The 18,243-nt window shown below is 36.2% G+C and overlaps 3 protein-coding genes and 1 long non-coding RNA gene across 4 annotated transcripts; 3 read left to right on the top strand and 1 right to left on the bottom strand.

Annotated features, from left to right (window-relative positions):
- Nucleotides 1–2,179: 2,179 nt before the first annotated feature.
- On the bottom strand, nt 2,180–3,535 carry LOC114540150. The gene is made up of 3 exons (XM_028560432.1): nt 3,377–3,535; nt 2,703–2,862; nt 2,180–2,262 (listed from the first exon to the last, which is right to left on the bottom strand). Exons 1-3 carry the CDS (start codon nt 3,533–3,535, stop codon nt 2,180–2,182), a joined length of 402 nt encoding a protein of 133 aa, XP_028416233.1.
- A 3,456-nt stretch (nt 3,536–6,991) lies between these two features.
- Nucleotides 6,992–8,266, top strand: LOC114540141 (neuronal pentraxin-2-like). Its single transcript, XM_028560425.1, has 3 exons — nt 6,992–7,041; nt 7,163–7,542; nt 8,044–8,266. Exons 1-3 carry the CDS (start codon nt 6,992–6,994, stop codon nt 8,262–8,264), a joined length of 651 nt encoding a protein of 216 aa, XP_028416226.1. The 3' UTR covers nt 8,265–8,266.
- A 4,031-nt stretch (nt 8,267–12,297) lies between these two features.
- LOC114541317 lies at nt 12,298–15,091 on the top strand. The gene is made up of 4 exons (XR_003689246.1): nt 12,298–12,809; nt 13,203–13,311; nt 13,775–13,997; nt 14,199–15,091. It is a non-coding gene; the product is annotated as an uncharacterized LOC114541317 (long non-coding RNA).
- Nucleotides 15,092–15,110: 19 nt separating this feature from the next.
- Nucleotides 15,111–18,194, top strand: LOC114540132. The gene is made up of 6 exons (XM_028560417.1): nt 15,111–15,137; nt 15,306–15,451; nt 16,828–16,896; nt 16,981–17,168; nt 17,261–17,268; nt 17,438–18,194. Exons 1-6 carry the CDS (start codon nt 15,111–15,113, stop codon nt 18,014–18,016), a joined length of 1,017 nt encoding a protein of 338 aa, XP_028416218.1. The 3' UTR covers nt 18,017–18,194.
- Nucleotides 18,195–18,243: the final 49 nt, after the last annotated feature.

Genomic DNA, 18,243 nt, shown 5'->3' with positions numbered 1-18,243 from the left:
TTTCCCAAAATTTGATAAGCAGCATATAGCAACCCCTCCATATGGTCAAAGTCCCCACTCTCGTGGCATCTTCAGTGTTCAATTCCCCTGGGTATGCCCCCCCCCATGGGGCTAAACATTGATAGGTGCATTAGTATTCTGTGCAACTATGGTCCAATATTAACAGGTGTTGTTGGCAAACACTAATACATTTAATTTTGATAACCTACAATATCCAATTGGCCACAAGTTGTTGACCATCACGACCATGTCATCAGTTTTTCTACAATATTTCATTTCATTTTGTTTGTTTTTGTTGTAGTTAGTCAAACCAATAAACAAAAAACAACTGTACTCTATGAAATACCAAGAAGAAATACCAATGCTAAAATAAAAATATAAAATTACAAAATGTAGAAATAAGTAAATTATACATACGGATATAATATTATTTGACCAGATAAGAAATGTGACAGGTATTATAGCATACTGTGGTGACCATACTACAGGATACACTTATTTACATTTATGGAATCATAAATATATAACTATATGAAGCCATACTCGTTTAAAATGGCATAAATTTGGTCATGGAATGGCTCAGGAAGATTTACTGTTGTCTTAGTCTTAAGCAACAATGTTTTTTGTAAAAATAGAAAACTACTTGAATTATTCTCCTTTGTAATAATATTCAAAGTGTCAATAGATACTTTGTTTTTTGACATAATAAGCTTGAATGTCAACTTGTCTTCAGTTGCATTTAACCAATATCCCCAAATTTGTTGTTGAGAATGCTGGTTTAGAAGATCAGACATCTTCTCAGGAAAATAAAACAGCCAATAAGCATCTTCTGTGTCAGTATAGACAGGCAGGATGTATCCCTTATGATTAGACAATGATTTATAATTGGCTGCCAAAGCAGTCAATGCATCTTCTGTGAAGCAATTTCTGTAATTTGTTGTTAACAGATTATACTTCACGTCAGTGAGTGCAAGATCTGTGACTTCCATATCACTCTCCTCGATGCAAATTTGGTCAGACACCACTTGTAAAGCTTTTTCTTGGTCAACCACCTTACATAAAATATGTTGAAGTTCAGCTTGTTGGGGGTCGAAAAATCTACGAAAGGGCCAGTTGCAGCCCGCCTGGGCAGCGATGGGGTTAATATGCCATGTGATACTACTAGTTTACCCTGCACACTTAGCTTTTATTGCAAAATTCATAAAAACAAATTTAGCATACATTTCAAATTAAAATACTCACTGTACTTCTTGTTAAACAAGTCTCTTACATCGTTATTAGTGTAGTTTGGACCCCTGTTTGTTGTATCTAAAATAAACATAATATACTGTTGTGTCAAAGTGGCACTACTGACAGCAGGCTAGCATGTGTCACTACAGACTCTACGCGAACGCACAAGATGGCTGTGGGTAGAGTTTGTGCATTGCAATTCTACATAAAGCCCTTTTGTGCATATGTGTAGAGTGTGCACAGAGGCTAACAGCAGATGTGTTCATCCTCAAAGGCCTGGTTGCGAGCATTTAAATTTTTATGCTAAAAATACGCTTACCGAAAAAATTCATGAACTTCAATGCCACTGCATTATCTTGCAGCAGAAACTGTGCTCCTTTTGCTGATCCATACTGGTTAACAGTCCCAGTTCCAGAGTCGTGCATAAGAACTGCTGATTCACATCTCAGGCTTTCAAGATATGTTAGCTAAGAATTAAAGATATTAAAATTATTAAATAATTATTCTATTATAATTAACCCATGGGCTTTTCCATGATGACTGATGAGTATAATCACCTGAGTCCCTTACATGAGATATAGTAAAATCTGTTAAGCCATGGCCAGCAAGGCCACCTATAACTGGCCACAGATTTTATCCTGTCTAATACCAGGCAATTTTACTTGTCACAAGAAAGCTCCCACCAGCAATGAGTTAGTGGTAATGGCAAATAAAATACCATGTAGCAAACAAATTCAAAAATGCAGTCATCATTTTAAAAAATGCATTCATCATCATCTTAACAGGGGTATCCACAGTTATGGTTAGTTATATTTTGGACTACAATATATTATCTTTTCACCTCTTTAATGAGATTTTTTTTTGACTTTGCAATTTTTTTTTTCTCTTCCAATGTTAGCAGTGATGGCACAACTCTTTTAATATTCTTAGCTTCATTCTGCCAAACACTTCATTCACTATCACTCAGAGACTGCCACTTTGTAGCAACAAAGGTCATTTTCTCAGATTTTGACTCAATTTCCTTACATTCATCTACAAAGAAAATGACATACACTGTAGTCATTGATGAACATTCCTCACTAATTAACCAGTTGCCAGTGAGGCCGGTGGCAACAAGCAGCTCGATAGATTAAGCTGCTCAACAGATTTTACCCTGTCTAGCACCAGATGATTGCAGTGGCATAGCCAGCCCGACTATTTTGATCATGCTATGCAAATTTTTCTATGTTTATATAGATTTTTAAATAAATGAATAAATGAAAATATTGCATTGCATGACCAAATAGTTGGGCTGGCTACGCCACTGAATTGCACTCATCATGCAAAAACTCCAGCCAGCAATGGGACCGGGTTAATCTCCCAAAGATGCTGTATTACTAACACCAGTCGTAGAACTTACAGCTAGTTACAAATACATGTAGTATAAATAAGCTTTTTTATCCAGAGCTTTTCATATTGCTATGCTCTCATACCTGAGCTGAGGAGTTTTGATGTAAATATGTTGAAACCTGAAGTTGAACGCTTTAGCGGAGGACCTTTAACAACATGGCTTTCTGATTGCCCAGTATCTTCTTGCATGGTTTCTACTCCTTCCACTACTTTTCTTTTCCTTCTCTCATTTCCAATCCACTTCTGTAACATTATATATGTAATATATTTTTACTTTTAATTAGCCAAATTTGAAATTTCCAAACACTGTATAAATTGTTTTTCTAGCCAATTTAAAGTAGGTCAGGTAGGGGAAGGGACATGTCATGGCAAAAGACTTTCGATGGGAAAGCAAAATCACATGGTGATAATAATAATACTACATAAAGAACACATTTATCATTCGTTGGAATCTGCCAGGGCAGTGAGTATACAGTATATTATTCACAGTTGATCACATTCGGCGCGGCCATACTTTATCATACTATGAATTTATGCAAATTAAGCAATGGATTATGGATTATTCATGAATTTTAATAAACTGTCCGGAACTGTTCGGAATTTTTATACCAGCACAATGTCAATACCTATTGTCCTATTTCAATAACTGTATTAACGAGACAGTATCAGTGTGAATGAGCGAAAGGGGATGTGTATGTGACTATGTCATACACGATTTTTATCAAAAAATATTAAACAATATGATTGTAAATGTTACCTTAACTCTTTCGTAGCTTAACCCAACCTCATCAGCAGCTCGCATTATCGTTTTGTGCATATCCTTTGCTGTAGTTTTCATACCGCTGTCATAAAAAGACCTTAGGACACGCTTTTGCTCGTCAGTTAAAACATCATAACTCCTCGAATGAGTCGCCATATTGACAAACCGCGCAATAGAGAAAAAAATACGTAGAGCTACCTTAAATGAATACCTCACAGGATGCTTAGGTGATCACCTCTGTCACATATATCCGACGTTCTAAAATTTAGAACTCTCGCTATATGTGATTTAGAACACGAGGAACGGGTGATTGAGAGCAGTGCGTAAAACGAAAAACTTCTAATTTCCATGTGCAGACCGCTGAAGAAGACTGAGCCCTTTATACTGGGCGAAAATTTGCCGAATATGACCACCGTGAATTAACTAATCGTTTAATAATTTTAAAAGGAAAGCAAAGATTCCATGGTTTTGGAATGAATCTCCAGCATACTGGCACCATTTGTCTACGACATGGTCAAGCGATTCTGGCCACTGGAAGATATATCTCGATGGTTCCTTGGTCTCCATTATGCATGATGTAGCTTCAAGTATTACCTTTCATGCAGAAGAAAGACTTTCTCTACGTAAGTGCTATGCTATTTTATTTATTATGCTCAGTGGATGATTGCTCAAAAGCCGGTTAACGCTGACCGAGGGTTAAAAAGGCTAAAAATTGATGTAAATGTGTTCCCTAACTCGATGAAGTTTATCAATTTCGCTAAGTGATTTTACGCCATTCAAGTTAAATATTCAACAATAATAATTTTAGTAGGCAGAAAAAAGAAAATTTGTAGGGTCGTGAGGCATTGTGGTTTTGCGCAGTTACATGCATGCGCATGATCCATGAATTCGTCTAACTTCACCACATGTGGTTTGGCTGTAAGTTGTTTTCGTATCGTGCGACAAAAAAGAAACATATAAGTTACGAGGTTGTAACAAAATTCTATAATTGTATACCTTTCTACTGTAATTTGTTTCACTATAAGTTTTAATGTTCACTCATCTATCCGTGATATTTGCAATAATAGTACTGTCAGGATAACTCATGATTTGATGCGCATTCGAAATGTATAGTATCAGTTTATACTCTCTTCGATTTGTAAACGATAAAATTAAGCCACAGTTTAATGCTTTTAAAAATAATCCACGTATACCTGTAATTGCCTGGTAACATTATTGACATTTGACTGGCTAAGACAAATGAAACGCTAATCAGAATCAAGTCGAAATCTCCTACTTTAATCTTGCGACGTGTTAATCTTGATCCTTATTTGCTTCCGTGCTGTCGAACGGATGTAAAAAGCGTGCTTTGACTGCCCTGTGTTTCGAAGAGTAAGAGCACGCATAGAGACGTGAGAGAATTTAAAAACAATGCGCAAACAACTGCACACAACCACTGACAATGCCCTTCGACCCTAAAAATTTCCTTTTATACTGCCTTCTGCTGAAAAAAATCCCACTATTTATTTACTGTATACATCTCCTGCGATAACATGATATTTTAGAGCAATTAAGATCAGGATTGCTTTTAGCAGAATTAAACTTGACAAATCAAACTATAAAGGGTATGACTACGTAAAATACTACCTCTGAAATGATAACAAGTCGTATTCTTGTAATAGCCTATGTAGTTTTATTCGCTTATAACGCCCACAGAAACTCCTACCTTGCAGGTACACTAATATGGTCACTTAAATTTTAGATGGTGGTATGGCGCACAATAGCCATCAAAGCAGACTTAATGTTTGGAGCTATGAAATTGATGGCCATGCTTTATCATTAATGGCAAACAAAGGACCATTGTTTGAAAACGGTAATGTCTTCGCGTGGTATGGAATAAAGTCCAAGGTTGCGGCAAGCACAGTCTTCCAAGAAACCTCGAGTGATCTACACAACTCTCGTAAGTATGACCTCTCCGTTGGCCATGTTTCCCAGAAACGAATTGAAACGAATACATTCATATAAAATTTATTAAGTTAAGCTCCAGTAGGTCATCAGTGAAAATGACTGCAGGATTACAGCATTTGATTCACTTTATACCGATATGCGGATTTCAACCAAAAAGTATGCGTAATCCAAGCATACCTCATGAAAATCGTTTGTCTAAAACAACAAATGATACTAAATTGCCTTTAGGCTGGTAAGATTATAGACTGTAAGAGGAAAGCTGGGAAAATGTTAAATCAGCACCCGAAGACAACAATAGGGAACTCTAGCAGCGACTACAAGTACGACTACGAGCATATACGAAATTCGTCATTATCACGCGTTGTTTGCATACGCCAAAAAACAAAACTCGTAGTCGTTGCAATTTTGAGTACGATATTTGACAAAAAACTCGTACTCGAAAGCTCGGCGACTACTAGTTTTGGCTGATGGGGTAAGCGAAAATGCGCGAGAATGACGAATCTCGTACTCGTAGTCGCTGCGAAATCTCCTTAATAGTAAAAAAATTAAGAATGACAGTTCAGCTCATCATTATTACCGTTCTGAATGATGCTATTTAATTTCCCTCCCAAACGTCAGTCGTCTGAAATTTCAACCACTTTTTCCAGTCCGTTGCCGTTTAATTTCCTCTTGTGACTCTAAAAATCCAACACACACAGAAATGTCAAGTTGAACGTTAACTGTTGCGAATATTATCACAATATTGAAAATCAAATTTCATAAAAATGCTCTTGGGTGAGACAGGCTAAATGAATAATTAGCCTGCTGCTTATCAACTTTTCTTGCCAGGGTCGGTGTCTGTATACCAGATGGATTTTCCCTCCCCTTCAAAAGAGAACTACGTAATAATAAAAGACGTTGTCCATGAAGAAATCACGGTCTTCTCCATTTGTTTTTGGGCAAAATTTTTACGCGCATATGCTGGTGTATTTGCCTACTCAAGTCCAATGTATGATAGTGAAATTGATGTCTTTCTATTTAATGACTTTGTATTGGACCTCTCTATCCAGCAATCGAGGAAAAACGGGTTAGTAATGGACATTTGTTTCTCAATTTCAATATAAAAAATCATGCACAACAAATATTAGCTACTCTATAGAAAGCAATTAAATTACATAATCCATGTTACCCACCACCAAAATAAAGACAAAAAGTTCGACATTATAAATTACGCAAATCCGGAGATTTGATCAGCCTCCGGAGATTATTCAGCAATACTTTGTTATTCGCGAAAGTGAGTGCAATTAAGTGAGCTTCAGCAGCAAAGTAAACTTCCGAACCGTAAATGAATCAATGTTTATTACCGTGCATTAAAACAAAATTCTGAAGAAGGTTTACGAATTACGTCTGACTTGTTCTCTTTCGACTCCTGCTACACAAAAATCATGATGTCCCAGACGCACAGAAATGCCAAATAGTTCATTATACGTTAACTATTGCGAATCTTCTTCACAACATTGTAAAATCAGATCTCATACTCGACGTCCAATCCTGGTGAAAACATTGACGACACTCGGTGTTAATTGACACTACAATCAGCAGTCAAGGAATAGATTTTAAAATTCTCCCCCTTTCCTCATCAAATCAAAGTTGGGTGATGTGTCAAAACTCATTCAAGCATTTAGCATGGACTCAACATTCATTAAGGGGGCGAGGGGGAAAATCGACACAGAAATGTTGATGTCTTGCGTAAAAAACTAAAAATCAATTAGAGTGTATAGTCAAGGGTTTTGGCGAGGATTGTATGCCTGACCGAGAAAGGCATCAATTAAATTGTATTGTATTTCTGTCTTTAAGGCCTGTGATTTCCAACCACACATCGTGGCATTTTTATTGCCTGCAGTGGAGAAGCAGTGATGGTTTAGTCCAGACTTATCAAGATGGAAAAAAACTGGGAACGAATCACAAAGCGACAGGTTCCACAATACCTTCCAAAGGCATCGTGGTTCTCGGCCAGGAATTGGATTCTTATGGCGGAGGTTTTCAGAGCGCACAGGCATTTCAAGGAAGCCTCGCAGGGTTAAATCTCTGGAGCCAATTTTTGACAGCAAATATTATACAAGGAATTGCATCCGGGGTCCTGAATGTTAACGGAAATCTTCTCCAATGGAGAAATTTCAGAAATCATACATTTGGTATCGTTACTGTACGACATGGATCCGAAGCAGAGATTCCAGGTACTTTGTGATAATTTTATAATATCATTTTTATTTATTATTTTAGTTGCAATGAATAAGCAATTCATGCCTTTGAAACAGTATTTCTTTTCCGTTCCCCGTCAGAGACACGATTGTCAGCCATTCTTGACAAAATGCAAACCCATGTGTAGGATCACGGATGTTCATTTTTCTAGCATCACCAGAAAAAAACAACAAGAAAAACACCAGTGGCCGGTGATATGAAACCCAGATAGCACTATCCACCGGTAGTGATTTTTTCAACAATTCTAAAATTGCTCGAAAAGTGATAAATTTCAGCTTTAGAAAAAACATTAATTAAAGAGGATCTGTAATTTAGGAATACTAAGATTTGATCAAAATTATGGCAAACAACGGGCGATTTTAAAGCGATGAATAAATAGCGCTATCCGACTTTCATACAACCGGCCTTAGTAATGTTGTTGTACACACCCACAATAAACTTTTCTCAAATAGAAACATGCTTCACAATTCTTTCAGAATATCGAGTACAGAGTCTTCGAGATCAGTGGTGTGCGAAAAACATCACTGAAGTTTTCACTTATGCAAGATTTGTTATCGGTGCGGACACAGATGGCTACAGGTGGCGATGTGTTGCACCTGCGGCCATGTTGGATGAAAATATGTGTTACAATATCACTAAGAGTTCATCTTTGTACTATCCCATGGACACGAACGAAGACATTTTCGGAAATAATTGAAAAATATTTCCTTGACATAAATAACTGATATACGTATAAATTGGTTCCAATATAACAGGGAGCAGCGTGACAGCGTCTTCGAACATTTAACTTCGCGTCAAATCAGGTATAACGACTTAAGAGAGGTAGTAACTGCATACTAACTCTCCTGATGAAAGCCCTCAGGTTAAAACGTCGAGAAGTATTTTGTCTATTTTAGGCAGTCGTTATACTAAATTTGATGCTACATGTAAATAGGTAAAATAGATGCGATGTATTTAAAGTTATGATTTTGTCCCGACCGTCGGTAATAATTTTGAACTGCTTTACATGCAATTACCAAAAATTTTGGGTTAGAGCTGGCGTCATCTGATTGAATATATAACCGTGTGAATCACTATGCAGAACCACAACGAAATTTTGCACAACGCACTCTTCGCATGTGGTTTTTGGATCGACGCACTAAGATGATCATTTTCCACTAAGGTTAACATCCACACAAAGTCCTTATTATTATTATTATTATTAAACTTTATTTACACACGGTATTCTCAATCAGGATTTTCATGCTGACAAATGACAAGATTATGAATTACAAAATAAGACTACAAAAATATTTACAATGATAAATCAAACTAATAATTAATATACCTGCTTTTCATGAGAGCCGTGTAAGGAATATATACAAGAAATATAATATAATACAAATGTGAATGTAGATTAAAATAATTTGGAACAGCCCGCTTTAAAATTTGATAGGTTATTTGCTAGCCGTAGCCCAATCGGTAGGCTGTTCCATAGCATCGCACCACTATAACTAAAACTATTCTTGAGATAGTTTGTGCGAGGCTTAGGAACAGCCAGCTTACTATTTGTGTTTCTCAACGAATAAGGATTGACACTGTCACGGTTTACAAACATGGAACCCATGTATTGTGGAGCAAGTCCATTGAGTGATTTATAAACCATGACAGCCTTTTGAAACTGGCGTTGGGAAGATAACTTTTTCCAGCCAAGTCTATCGAGTAAGATGTCGGCATTAGTGTCATAGCTTGAAAAGTTCAAAACTCTCGCTGCGCGATTTTGTAGTTCTTGAAGTTTATCTGCCAAGGTTTTATTGCAATTCTCCCAAACTGTACAGCAATAATTGAAATATGGCTGGACAAGGGAATTAAAAATTAAATACAATGTTGCAACTGGGACAAATGAACGAACGAGTTTTAAAGCGCCAATACCAGAAGCAATTTTTTTTGTTAATTCCTTGATCTGTATATTCCAAGATAGATTTTCATCAAGGTGAACTCCTAGAGATTTTGTATGTGAAACCTTGTATATAGGAATTCCGTCTATTTTAAAACATGGGTCTGATTGGAAAGTAGCTATTCTTTGTCGTGAGCCAATTAGCATAAATTCAGTTTTGGATTGATTCAAATATATCATTCCTTCGTATATAATTACCATCACATCATAAACTATTAAAATGGAATTGATTTAGCTTTGATCAAAATAAACGAAATCTTTTTCTTTATGTATTATGTTGCATGTATCCAAAGAGTGCAAACTATTTAAAATATCGGAAAGCACGAGCCGCAAAGCGCTCAAAACGCCAGCGCACATTACAAGAACTTTCTTACGCCAACCATCATGAGTGACGCTCAGCGGATAGCTCCAGTGGCCGGCGGGCTTTAAGGATGGCTTAGCTAACAACAGAGCAAATTAAAGAATTTTCCTTGTTTTGCATTACACAGAAACGCAAAATACAGCTGAGGCATAGAACATATTTTATCAACGGTTCCCTGAACGAAATCTACCACTTAAATCAACCATCACCAAAAAACGTCCAAAAGCACTCTACCGAGGAAACGAACCTAAATCTCAACAAAGGCAATTCTGGTCGTCGGAGAACATCATGCACGATGTGCGTAAAATATGGCTGCTGTTTGAGATTTACTTGAGTGCTCACACATCAGCGCCAGTCGCAATCCTCTCGCTGTTTCGTGGCTAAACATAGCTATAAAGCTATATAATGTGCTAGGCCTTTATTAGTAAAAGAATCATCCACCACTTTCTACGCATTTTTGACGCTACTTACTTGCGCCTTAACAGTTCGATTTCAGTCTTTCGGATTACGTAACATAGATGGTGAAAAAAACAATTCACCAAAAGCTTGTCCTAACCAGCTTGCCGTCCGCACGAACCCCGGGGACGCGATCTGATGAGCTACATATTCAATTATAGATTCTGATTTGTTAATGCGTTAAATTAATAATGATTGTGATTCAAATAATGATTGTGATGCATGACGTTAGACCGCAAAACTGGGTCTTCGCTACGGCAAATCTTCTCTTCAATTGGAGAAACAGTGTTGGTAGGGCATGGGCGTTTTATACTTGTTCTGTCCCGTTTGTCTACAGTCGTGGTTCTCTTTCAGGCGTTCTTCAATGTCAGATATTTGTGATATTAATGCACGCCGCTTCTTTAGAGCGTTCACACAGCTTCGGCATATGTACTGGCTTTGTTCTAAACCGACATTGAACGGCAAGCTCTCACGTTCAGACTGTATATTTCCCTTACTCCTTCCTTGAACTAAATATCTATCTTTCGCTCAGCTAAACGTTTGTTGGCAGAGGACACAAAACTGCGAACTTGCCGAAATTTCAATGATACAATGATCTACATAAATCCCGATGGCGCATAATTTCACACAAAATTTCCGCATTGGCAGAAGTAAGCTGCAACAAATTGTAAACAAATTATTTCGACGAATAAATTATAGAACATGGATTTCGGCGCTGATGCGCAGACGCTATATTACAATAATTCCATTTATACAATAATTCGATTTATACAATAATTCGATTTATAATAAGTATTACTATAGTATAATAAACGTTATAAATATTGGTCATTTAAATCGGCAGTGTTTAAGCAACTTGGGCAGGTGGTCAAAGGCGATACACTCAAGAATGAAGTTAGGAATTCTGGTCCACAATGGGGGGCATGGGTTCGAATCTCACACCTTACATTTATTCACTAATAATAAAATAAGTACTGCTATATGTTTTTAAAAAAAATTTGGTGAAATTGCAGCTATCGTTTCCCCGTCGATAACGTGGAACAAAGCGTGGGTTCGCATATCAAACTCTTTCCCTATTGAGATGAACATTTGCTCAAACTAGTTTGCAGTTTTTTCTGTTACAAAATGCGCGCCTTGTAAAACAGTATGGTGTCTAGACCAAAGCGCACATTATGCAAACCTCAATGTTTTGTCCACAAATTTGCAGTTCGATCTGGAAAAAAATCAATTAAACGGAGGCGAAAGACAATAACCTCTACGAGGTTGAGATTAAAGAGATTGATCTAAAAAATAAACGTGTTCGTACGCATTTTAAAGGATACGATTCGCGTTTTGATGAATAGCGACCCTATGGGCTATGGCAAAAAACTAGATAATATATTTTCAGTTTCTTCAGCATGAAAAGCCTTGTGTTTTGGCCGCCGCGTCAATATAGATGATACATCACGATAGAGCCGATAATAACAATAACAATAAAACCTTTTGATTAAAATTTGCCCTTACACGCGCACGTAGCCGATGTGAACGATATTAATGTCCCTTATTCCAGCATGTTATATAATATATACACAATATATCAATAAGAAAATCATTAATGTGTACTGTAGCAGTGTAGGCTATTGCCGACCTATTTACAGTATATATTTAGACAGTATTTGTCAGGCCTAAAATTTGTCAAAATATACACAACTGTGGTTTTAAACAGTACTATATCAAAGCATACAAGGTGACTGAAAAAATTAAGATAAAATTATCTTGCCTGGTTATCTCGTAAGTAAACGGCGGGCCACCATTCTGATCGTGTTCACATCACCAACAGCAGAGACTGCTTTAATTAATGTGTGCAAATGCCACCCGTTCCTCGTGTTCTAAAACACATATGCTGACTATTCTATGATTTAGAACGCCAGTTATATCTGTACCAGGTGATCACCTCGCTAACCTGGCCGAGGAATTTTCATAGGTCTGGTAATCACTTCTGCTAAGTTAGAGAAAAACATGGCCGACAGGCAGGGGCGGCGTGTTGTAAAACGATTACATTCTTGTAAAATTCGTGTGAAAACGAAGTCGACTACTGGAAAGAAGTTCTCTAGAGCTATACCTCTATTAGCTAATAGATATTCTCGTCTGTCCGATAACACTCCTGGCACAAATGTGAACACAGAACCAGATGTATTTTCCTCGGAAGACTTCAATGACAATGTAGACACTTTTGACAAAACTCACAAAACCACATATCCATCTCTGTCTAAGCATCATCAACGCCGCATTAAGAGAACAATAGTTGGAACGCCATAAGGCAAAGTCTCTTAGAAGCTCGGCTTGAAGAAGAAGCATTTGATTCTGATACTGAAAGATGTGTAGCGTGTCAGAAGAATCATGCATGTTGTCGGTGTGTGGAATGTGGTCGAAGGCAGTATTTTTGTCTTGATTGTGCAAAATCAACCCACGAATATCGAAATTATTTCCATCAACTGGAAATATTTAAGGTTTGCAAATATTTAAATAATATTTAATGAGTGGTTTACAGGCTTAATACTCTTTCACAGTTTCACAATTAATATGTACATACACTGTAACTGTTGTAAACCTTCAAATTAATGAAATTATTAGTCCACAAACAGCAAGTGTTGCCGAATATTTTGTTATATTTTAAATACCATACAAGGGGAAAGTGTTGTGAGTTGTAACAGGCATATACTAATTGTAATAGATTATATGTGTATGATAATTATTAACTGCAGTAAACTTGTGTACCTACAAGCTAACATACTGGAATATTATATATATATATATATATATATATATATATATATATATATATATATATATATATATATATATATATATATATATATATATATGTGTTTTTTTATGCCTAGGATAGCTGTTTTGTGCCATTAATGATGAATCACTCTGTGTTGTCTTTGCCTCATCAAAAAAACTGTCCTTGTGCAGAAGGAAGACTTGTTATGTGTATAGATCAGAATGGTGAGTTTTCGTAGTATGTTGCAGTATTTAACAGTCTGTATAAAGGTGTAATTGAAATGTTATTGTAGATTTGTAACAAATAGTAATTTACTCTGCATGTTATGTAATTAAGTCCCTGATAGACAATGTATTAACAGTCTTTAAAAACTGGATACAGTACTTTCATCAGTACAGTACTGACAGCTAACTTTTTACCAACTATAGTCTAGGGCCGAGGAACCATTTGGAAAGTGGGAGGTGGGGCAAGATTGTGTCCAGAGTAGAAGTGCATAATAAACAATAAATGTATTACTACCATTTGAGAGTTACCATGCAGTATCCATATTCATTACATCAATAAACTTTCAGTTTATTGATCAAAATTTTAAATTTTGGGATATGTATATATGGAGGTTATGTTTTTTGGAGGCACCTTGTATGTGCCATTATAATGTACAAATATCATAATTTAATTATACTACAGGTTACCGGCACAAAAAAATGGTTTTGTTCTGTCCGTGTGAAGATGATGCTGTATAACCCTTGTGAAACTACAATTATGGCCTGGTTCAGCAACACGACCATTAGTTGCTTTCCACTTCAAACTTTTGATGATGGCTGAAGCACTTCTATTGGAGTGTCATGTATCTCTTAAGAAGTTTTGTGATATGTTGAAGTTAAATAAATCAAACATGCTACCGAAATGGGTGAGAACCATATCCAATCTGAATCATAGTCTAGTACAGCGTTTAGTTTAAATGGTGGATAAGTTCTAAATGGAAAACAAAATGATCTATTATTAGAACTTATCCACCGTTTAAGCTAAACGCCTTTCGAACAACCGTGTGTGACAATGTGGTGTGTAACAACATATGTATATACTGTATGAATATTTAATATTTCTATAGGTTAAAAATGTTTATAAAGTATTAAACAGCGATTTGTTTGATGAATTTCGGTAAATATTTTAGTTATATTTCATTAAATCAAATAGTAGTGTTATAATACAAGCTGTGCATGCTTTGTGTCTAATTGATGCAGTACATTCATACCAATCAACTATTAGTGGCATTAATGTTTGCTATCCACATGTGTAGACATTTGTGAAATATAGTTTAGTGTTTATATTATACTTAACCTTTACATTTATTCTTTTACATATTGTAGGTATTACCAATACTTATTTAGGACTATGAGACCATATCTTCCAGAGCCTACCCTTGATAGGGAGTGTCCTCTTTGTCCTGATATGAGTGTGCAGTAAATATTTTTTAATGTAATTTGATTAAGCACAATAGACATAAATTATATGTGCTTAAGAGCTATTTGTAACAACATTTGCATGAAAACAGTGAAAACAAAATGGTAGAATTGCCTATTATACATTTATAATAACGTCCAAATATTGTAAATTTTAATTTCCATCACAGTATGTGTTTGCATTGAATATTTATTTCAAAGCTTTTCAACTCATAAGAACGGATCACGACATGATATAAGGATTATACTTATACTACTACCATAAAAAATAACTCCATCAATCTCATTGAACAAACATTGTTTCATTTCATCAAGGGGAAAACAGATGGTACTCCACTTGAAAATGTCATGATCGAATCTATGGATGGATATTTTGGGCTGACCAGAAAAAAATCAGCTGGTGCAAATGTAATTCCTCCTAGGCACTGTGATACCTTTTTTGCCAGTTGCAGTGAAGTGGACAGCTATGTTGACGACTATTCTAGAGATGCTAAAGAAGCCCCCACGGTTAAAAAATTAACTAATCTTTTCAAATTTTAAATTGCATATATAATAGTAAAATGTCGTTAGATTTATATAAGCATGGGGTAACATTAAACCTCTCTATTTGAAAACACTTGACTTACGCTGAAGATATGTGTATATATAAATATGAATGTACATCACTTTTCCAACAAAAAGATATTCGAGTCCCTGGTTTAGTGAGCTCCCAGACCTATATGAAATTATACAGTGTGTTCTTTTATATTTTAAAGGATTGTAATGAGTTTAAAGCTGGAGAGGTGGACAATATGTTGCGATCAAAAGGAAGGAACAAGTTGTTTGACGAAAAAGGCGTGTTTGGGCGGGTCTGTAGACACGAATATCCTAAAGGTTTTATCAATATGAAGCATGGCGAAAGGTAAACTGTTTTTCCATGTTTGCACGCAATCTCGGGGAACGAGATTGTGTTTGCACGTTGTCAACTCCTCATGGTAACGGCCAGGTTACCTAATAACAATGTCTGATCAATGTCTGTTCATGGTTTTTATAGAATTGCGTACTCAATGTTTGAGGTAGAACGTTTGCTCTCCTCATGTACAGAATGCGTAGATGTCAAGATTACGTACGATATAAGTTGCACTTTAAGCGCTCACTTGAAGGTAACGGCTTATTGGTGATTGCCTAACTCATGAAAAATGGCGACGTTTTCCATGTATAAAAAAATTTGTGTTTATGTCATAAATTTCAATAATAACTTCTTTGACTTTGTACATACTGTATATATAAGGTATTCTGTACTGTGCTACACAAGATCGAATTACAGTGCATGTAAATATATACTTTTAAATTTATAATTTTACTTTTTTTGTTTGCTCTTTCAGAAGAATGACAAGAAAGATATCATCTCAAAAGTAGATTTAGCTATACCTGTGTTCCATTGTTATGGCCACAAATCGTCGTGTCAGGTTTGTAGATACTGTACATACCTTACTGTATGTAATAGTTCAAGAACAAAAATTTTCTCTGATTTCCGAACACTAAAGGAGTTGAAAAAAGTTGATGATTAACGGATTTTTAAAAGTACATCCTAAACTGACGCGTATGTTCCTGGAAATCAATTTGATAGTTGAGTTGGCTTAACGCCTGCCAATTCCCAACGTTCTTTCACTCCCCAAAAATATAAGTAGTCTGGAAAGCGATGTATTCTGTCAGTACGTAAAGGTTGTATATTGTTCGCCGTTCTTTTCTATACAGATTGCTTTCAGTCCCAGAAGAATGACCAACTTTGGGCTCACTGATGGCGAAGGAATTGAGAGACTATGGGCATACCTGAGAGGATTTGCTTCTATGACTAAAGAAATGACGACTGGACGTCGAGTCGACACATTAACTGATGCGCTTCTTCATTACGCTCAGCATAGGATCGATCAATTCGGTAAACATATCTTTTTTTCAACTTAGTGAAACTCTGGTCCGAAGAAGAGAAATCGCTGTTGTTGTCAAAAACCAGTAAGATATTATAGAAACTTTGCGTTTTGCGTGTTGTATCTTTAGTAATATTTGTTTCAAGAGAACATTATTTCAGTTAAATTTTTGAGAAGAAAAAAAGAAGAAAAAGCTAATGATTGGTTATTTTCCATAAGAAAAGAAAACATTGCCTGTGACATGGGAAGCAGATTATGTTCAGAATTTGTCGTATTTGCAAGAACTTGGGTTTGTGTAACTTCCTTTACTTGGTAACTTAATCCTTACCTAGAACGTTTTGTCAAAAATTGTACATTTCTAATTGTGTAGACACAGTATTGCCGCCCAAGATGCTGAAAATCATGATGCCATTAATGATTTAGTAAGGAAAAGAAGACGGTGAGTCTTACTCATATGCTCATATGATACTCATATGCACGATTATTATTCAGAAAAATCATTTTACCAACATTTGGTTTTAAGAACATTGAAGACCGTTGAATCGATGGAGCGAAAACATCACGTCATAAGAAGGTGGAAAGTTGGCGACGTTAAGTACAATACAGCTGTGCGATCTCTTGAAGAAGATAGAAAGAACCGCGTGTTGGAGAGCTTGTACTCTTTGGCAGTCGAACGGGCGTTTCTACTGACGTTAAAGAAAAAATACGCAGGTACACTATGCATGCATGTGTATGTTTATTCTTTAATATGCAGCGCACATGCAGTACGGAATGTTTTAGATTTAAAATTTGTTATTGTACAGTCAGACACGTAAATTTCCTTTGGCAGGATTTTCGGTTTTTTTTCTTGATAATAATTTACTCTGTAAAAATTCTAATATTTTCAGACGGTCAAAAGATCGCAATAAAGCTCAGTAGGCAGATCACGAAAAAGACAAACACGCTGAAGGTTTCAGTAGAGAAGTACAATGCCTCTCTAGCATATTTGGTGTGATCGTATTGAAGGACTCCCGAGTTTTCTTGCGTTTGACGATGTAAAAGATCCAGAATCCTATCTTTTTCAAGACTTTAAAAGTATTGACGACGACGAAAACAACGTTCCGTTCTCTGTGAAAAGAACTGTAATCGATCTTCACTGCCTTACTGAAAGATGTAAGGAAGAAATTGAGTTAATAAACATCGAGGTAGCAAGGTTGGTTAAGTATCACTTGGTAAGAAAGGCCACATTCCAGGAAATCGTCGAGAAGCACAACGCAGACCATGCCCTTCACATGAGAGGTCTTTCGTGCGTCATGCAAAAAAGGGCATATGAAGAAGAAAATAAATTGTACTTGCTCCGTCAAACACTTAGTGATAGTGTATTGGAAGTGTCGTCTTTACCTCAGCATAAGTACGGGTTTTGCAACGTCATCGAATATAATTCCAGCGATTGTGGGGAGTCGTGCACGAAATCAGTAGATCATGATTCTGAGAGTGACTCTGAGTGTGAAAGTGATGATGATGATGTGTATGAATTAGCAGCCTCAGATGAAGATGATGATGACGTATTGCCCCCTTAATAATACAATTATGTAGCGTACAATATTATGTTTAGTCTATATAAAGATGCATACATTTTTCCCAGGTCCTTTTCCATCGTCACAACACCATTGGAATGTCTTTCCCACGAACATTTTCCCAAAAATTACGTTATTAATAATAAATATACACTAACTATGGTGAAATACACAATTTGATTGGTCGACACCTGTTCAAATTTCGTTGTTTCCCTGTCATTTTTCCGTTA

The sequence above is a fragment of the Dendronephthya gigantea genome, unplaced genomic scaffold, assembly GCF_004324835.1.
Source record: "Dendronephthya gigantea isolate DGI-Jeju-01 unplaced genomic scaffold, DenGig_1.0 000003F, whole genome shotgun sequence".
NCBI classification, from domain to species: domain Eukaryota; kingdom Metazoa; phylum Cnidaria; class Anthozoa; order Malacalcyonacea; family Nephtheidae; genus Dendronephthya; species Dendronephthya gigantea.
This window is presented reverse-complemented; position numbering and strand designations above follow the sequence as displayed.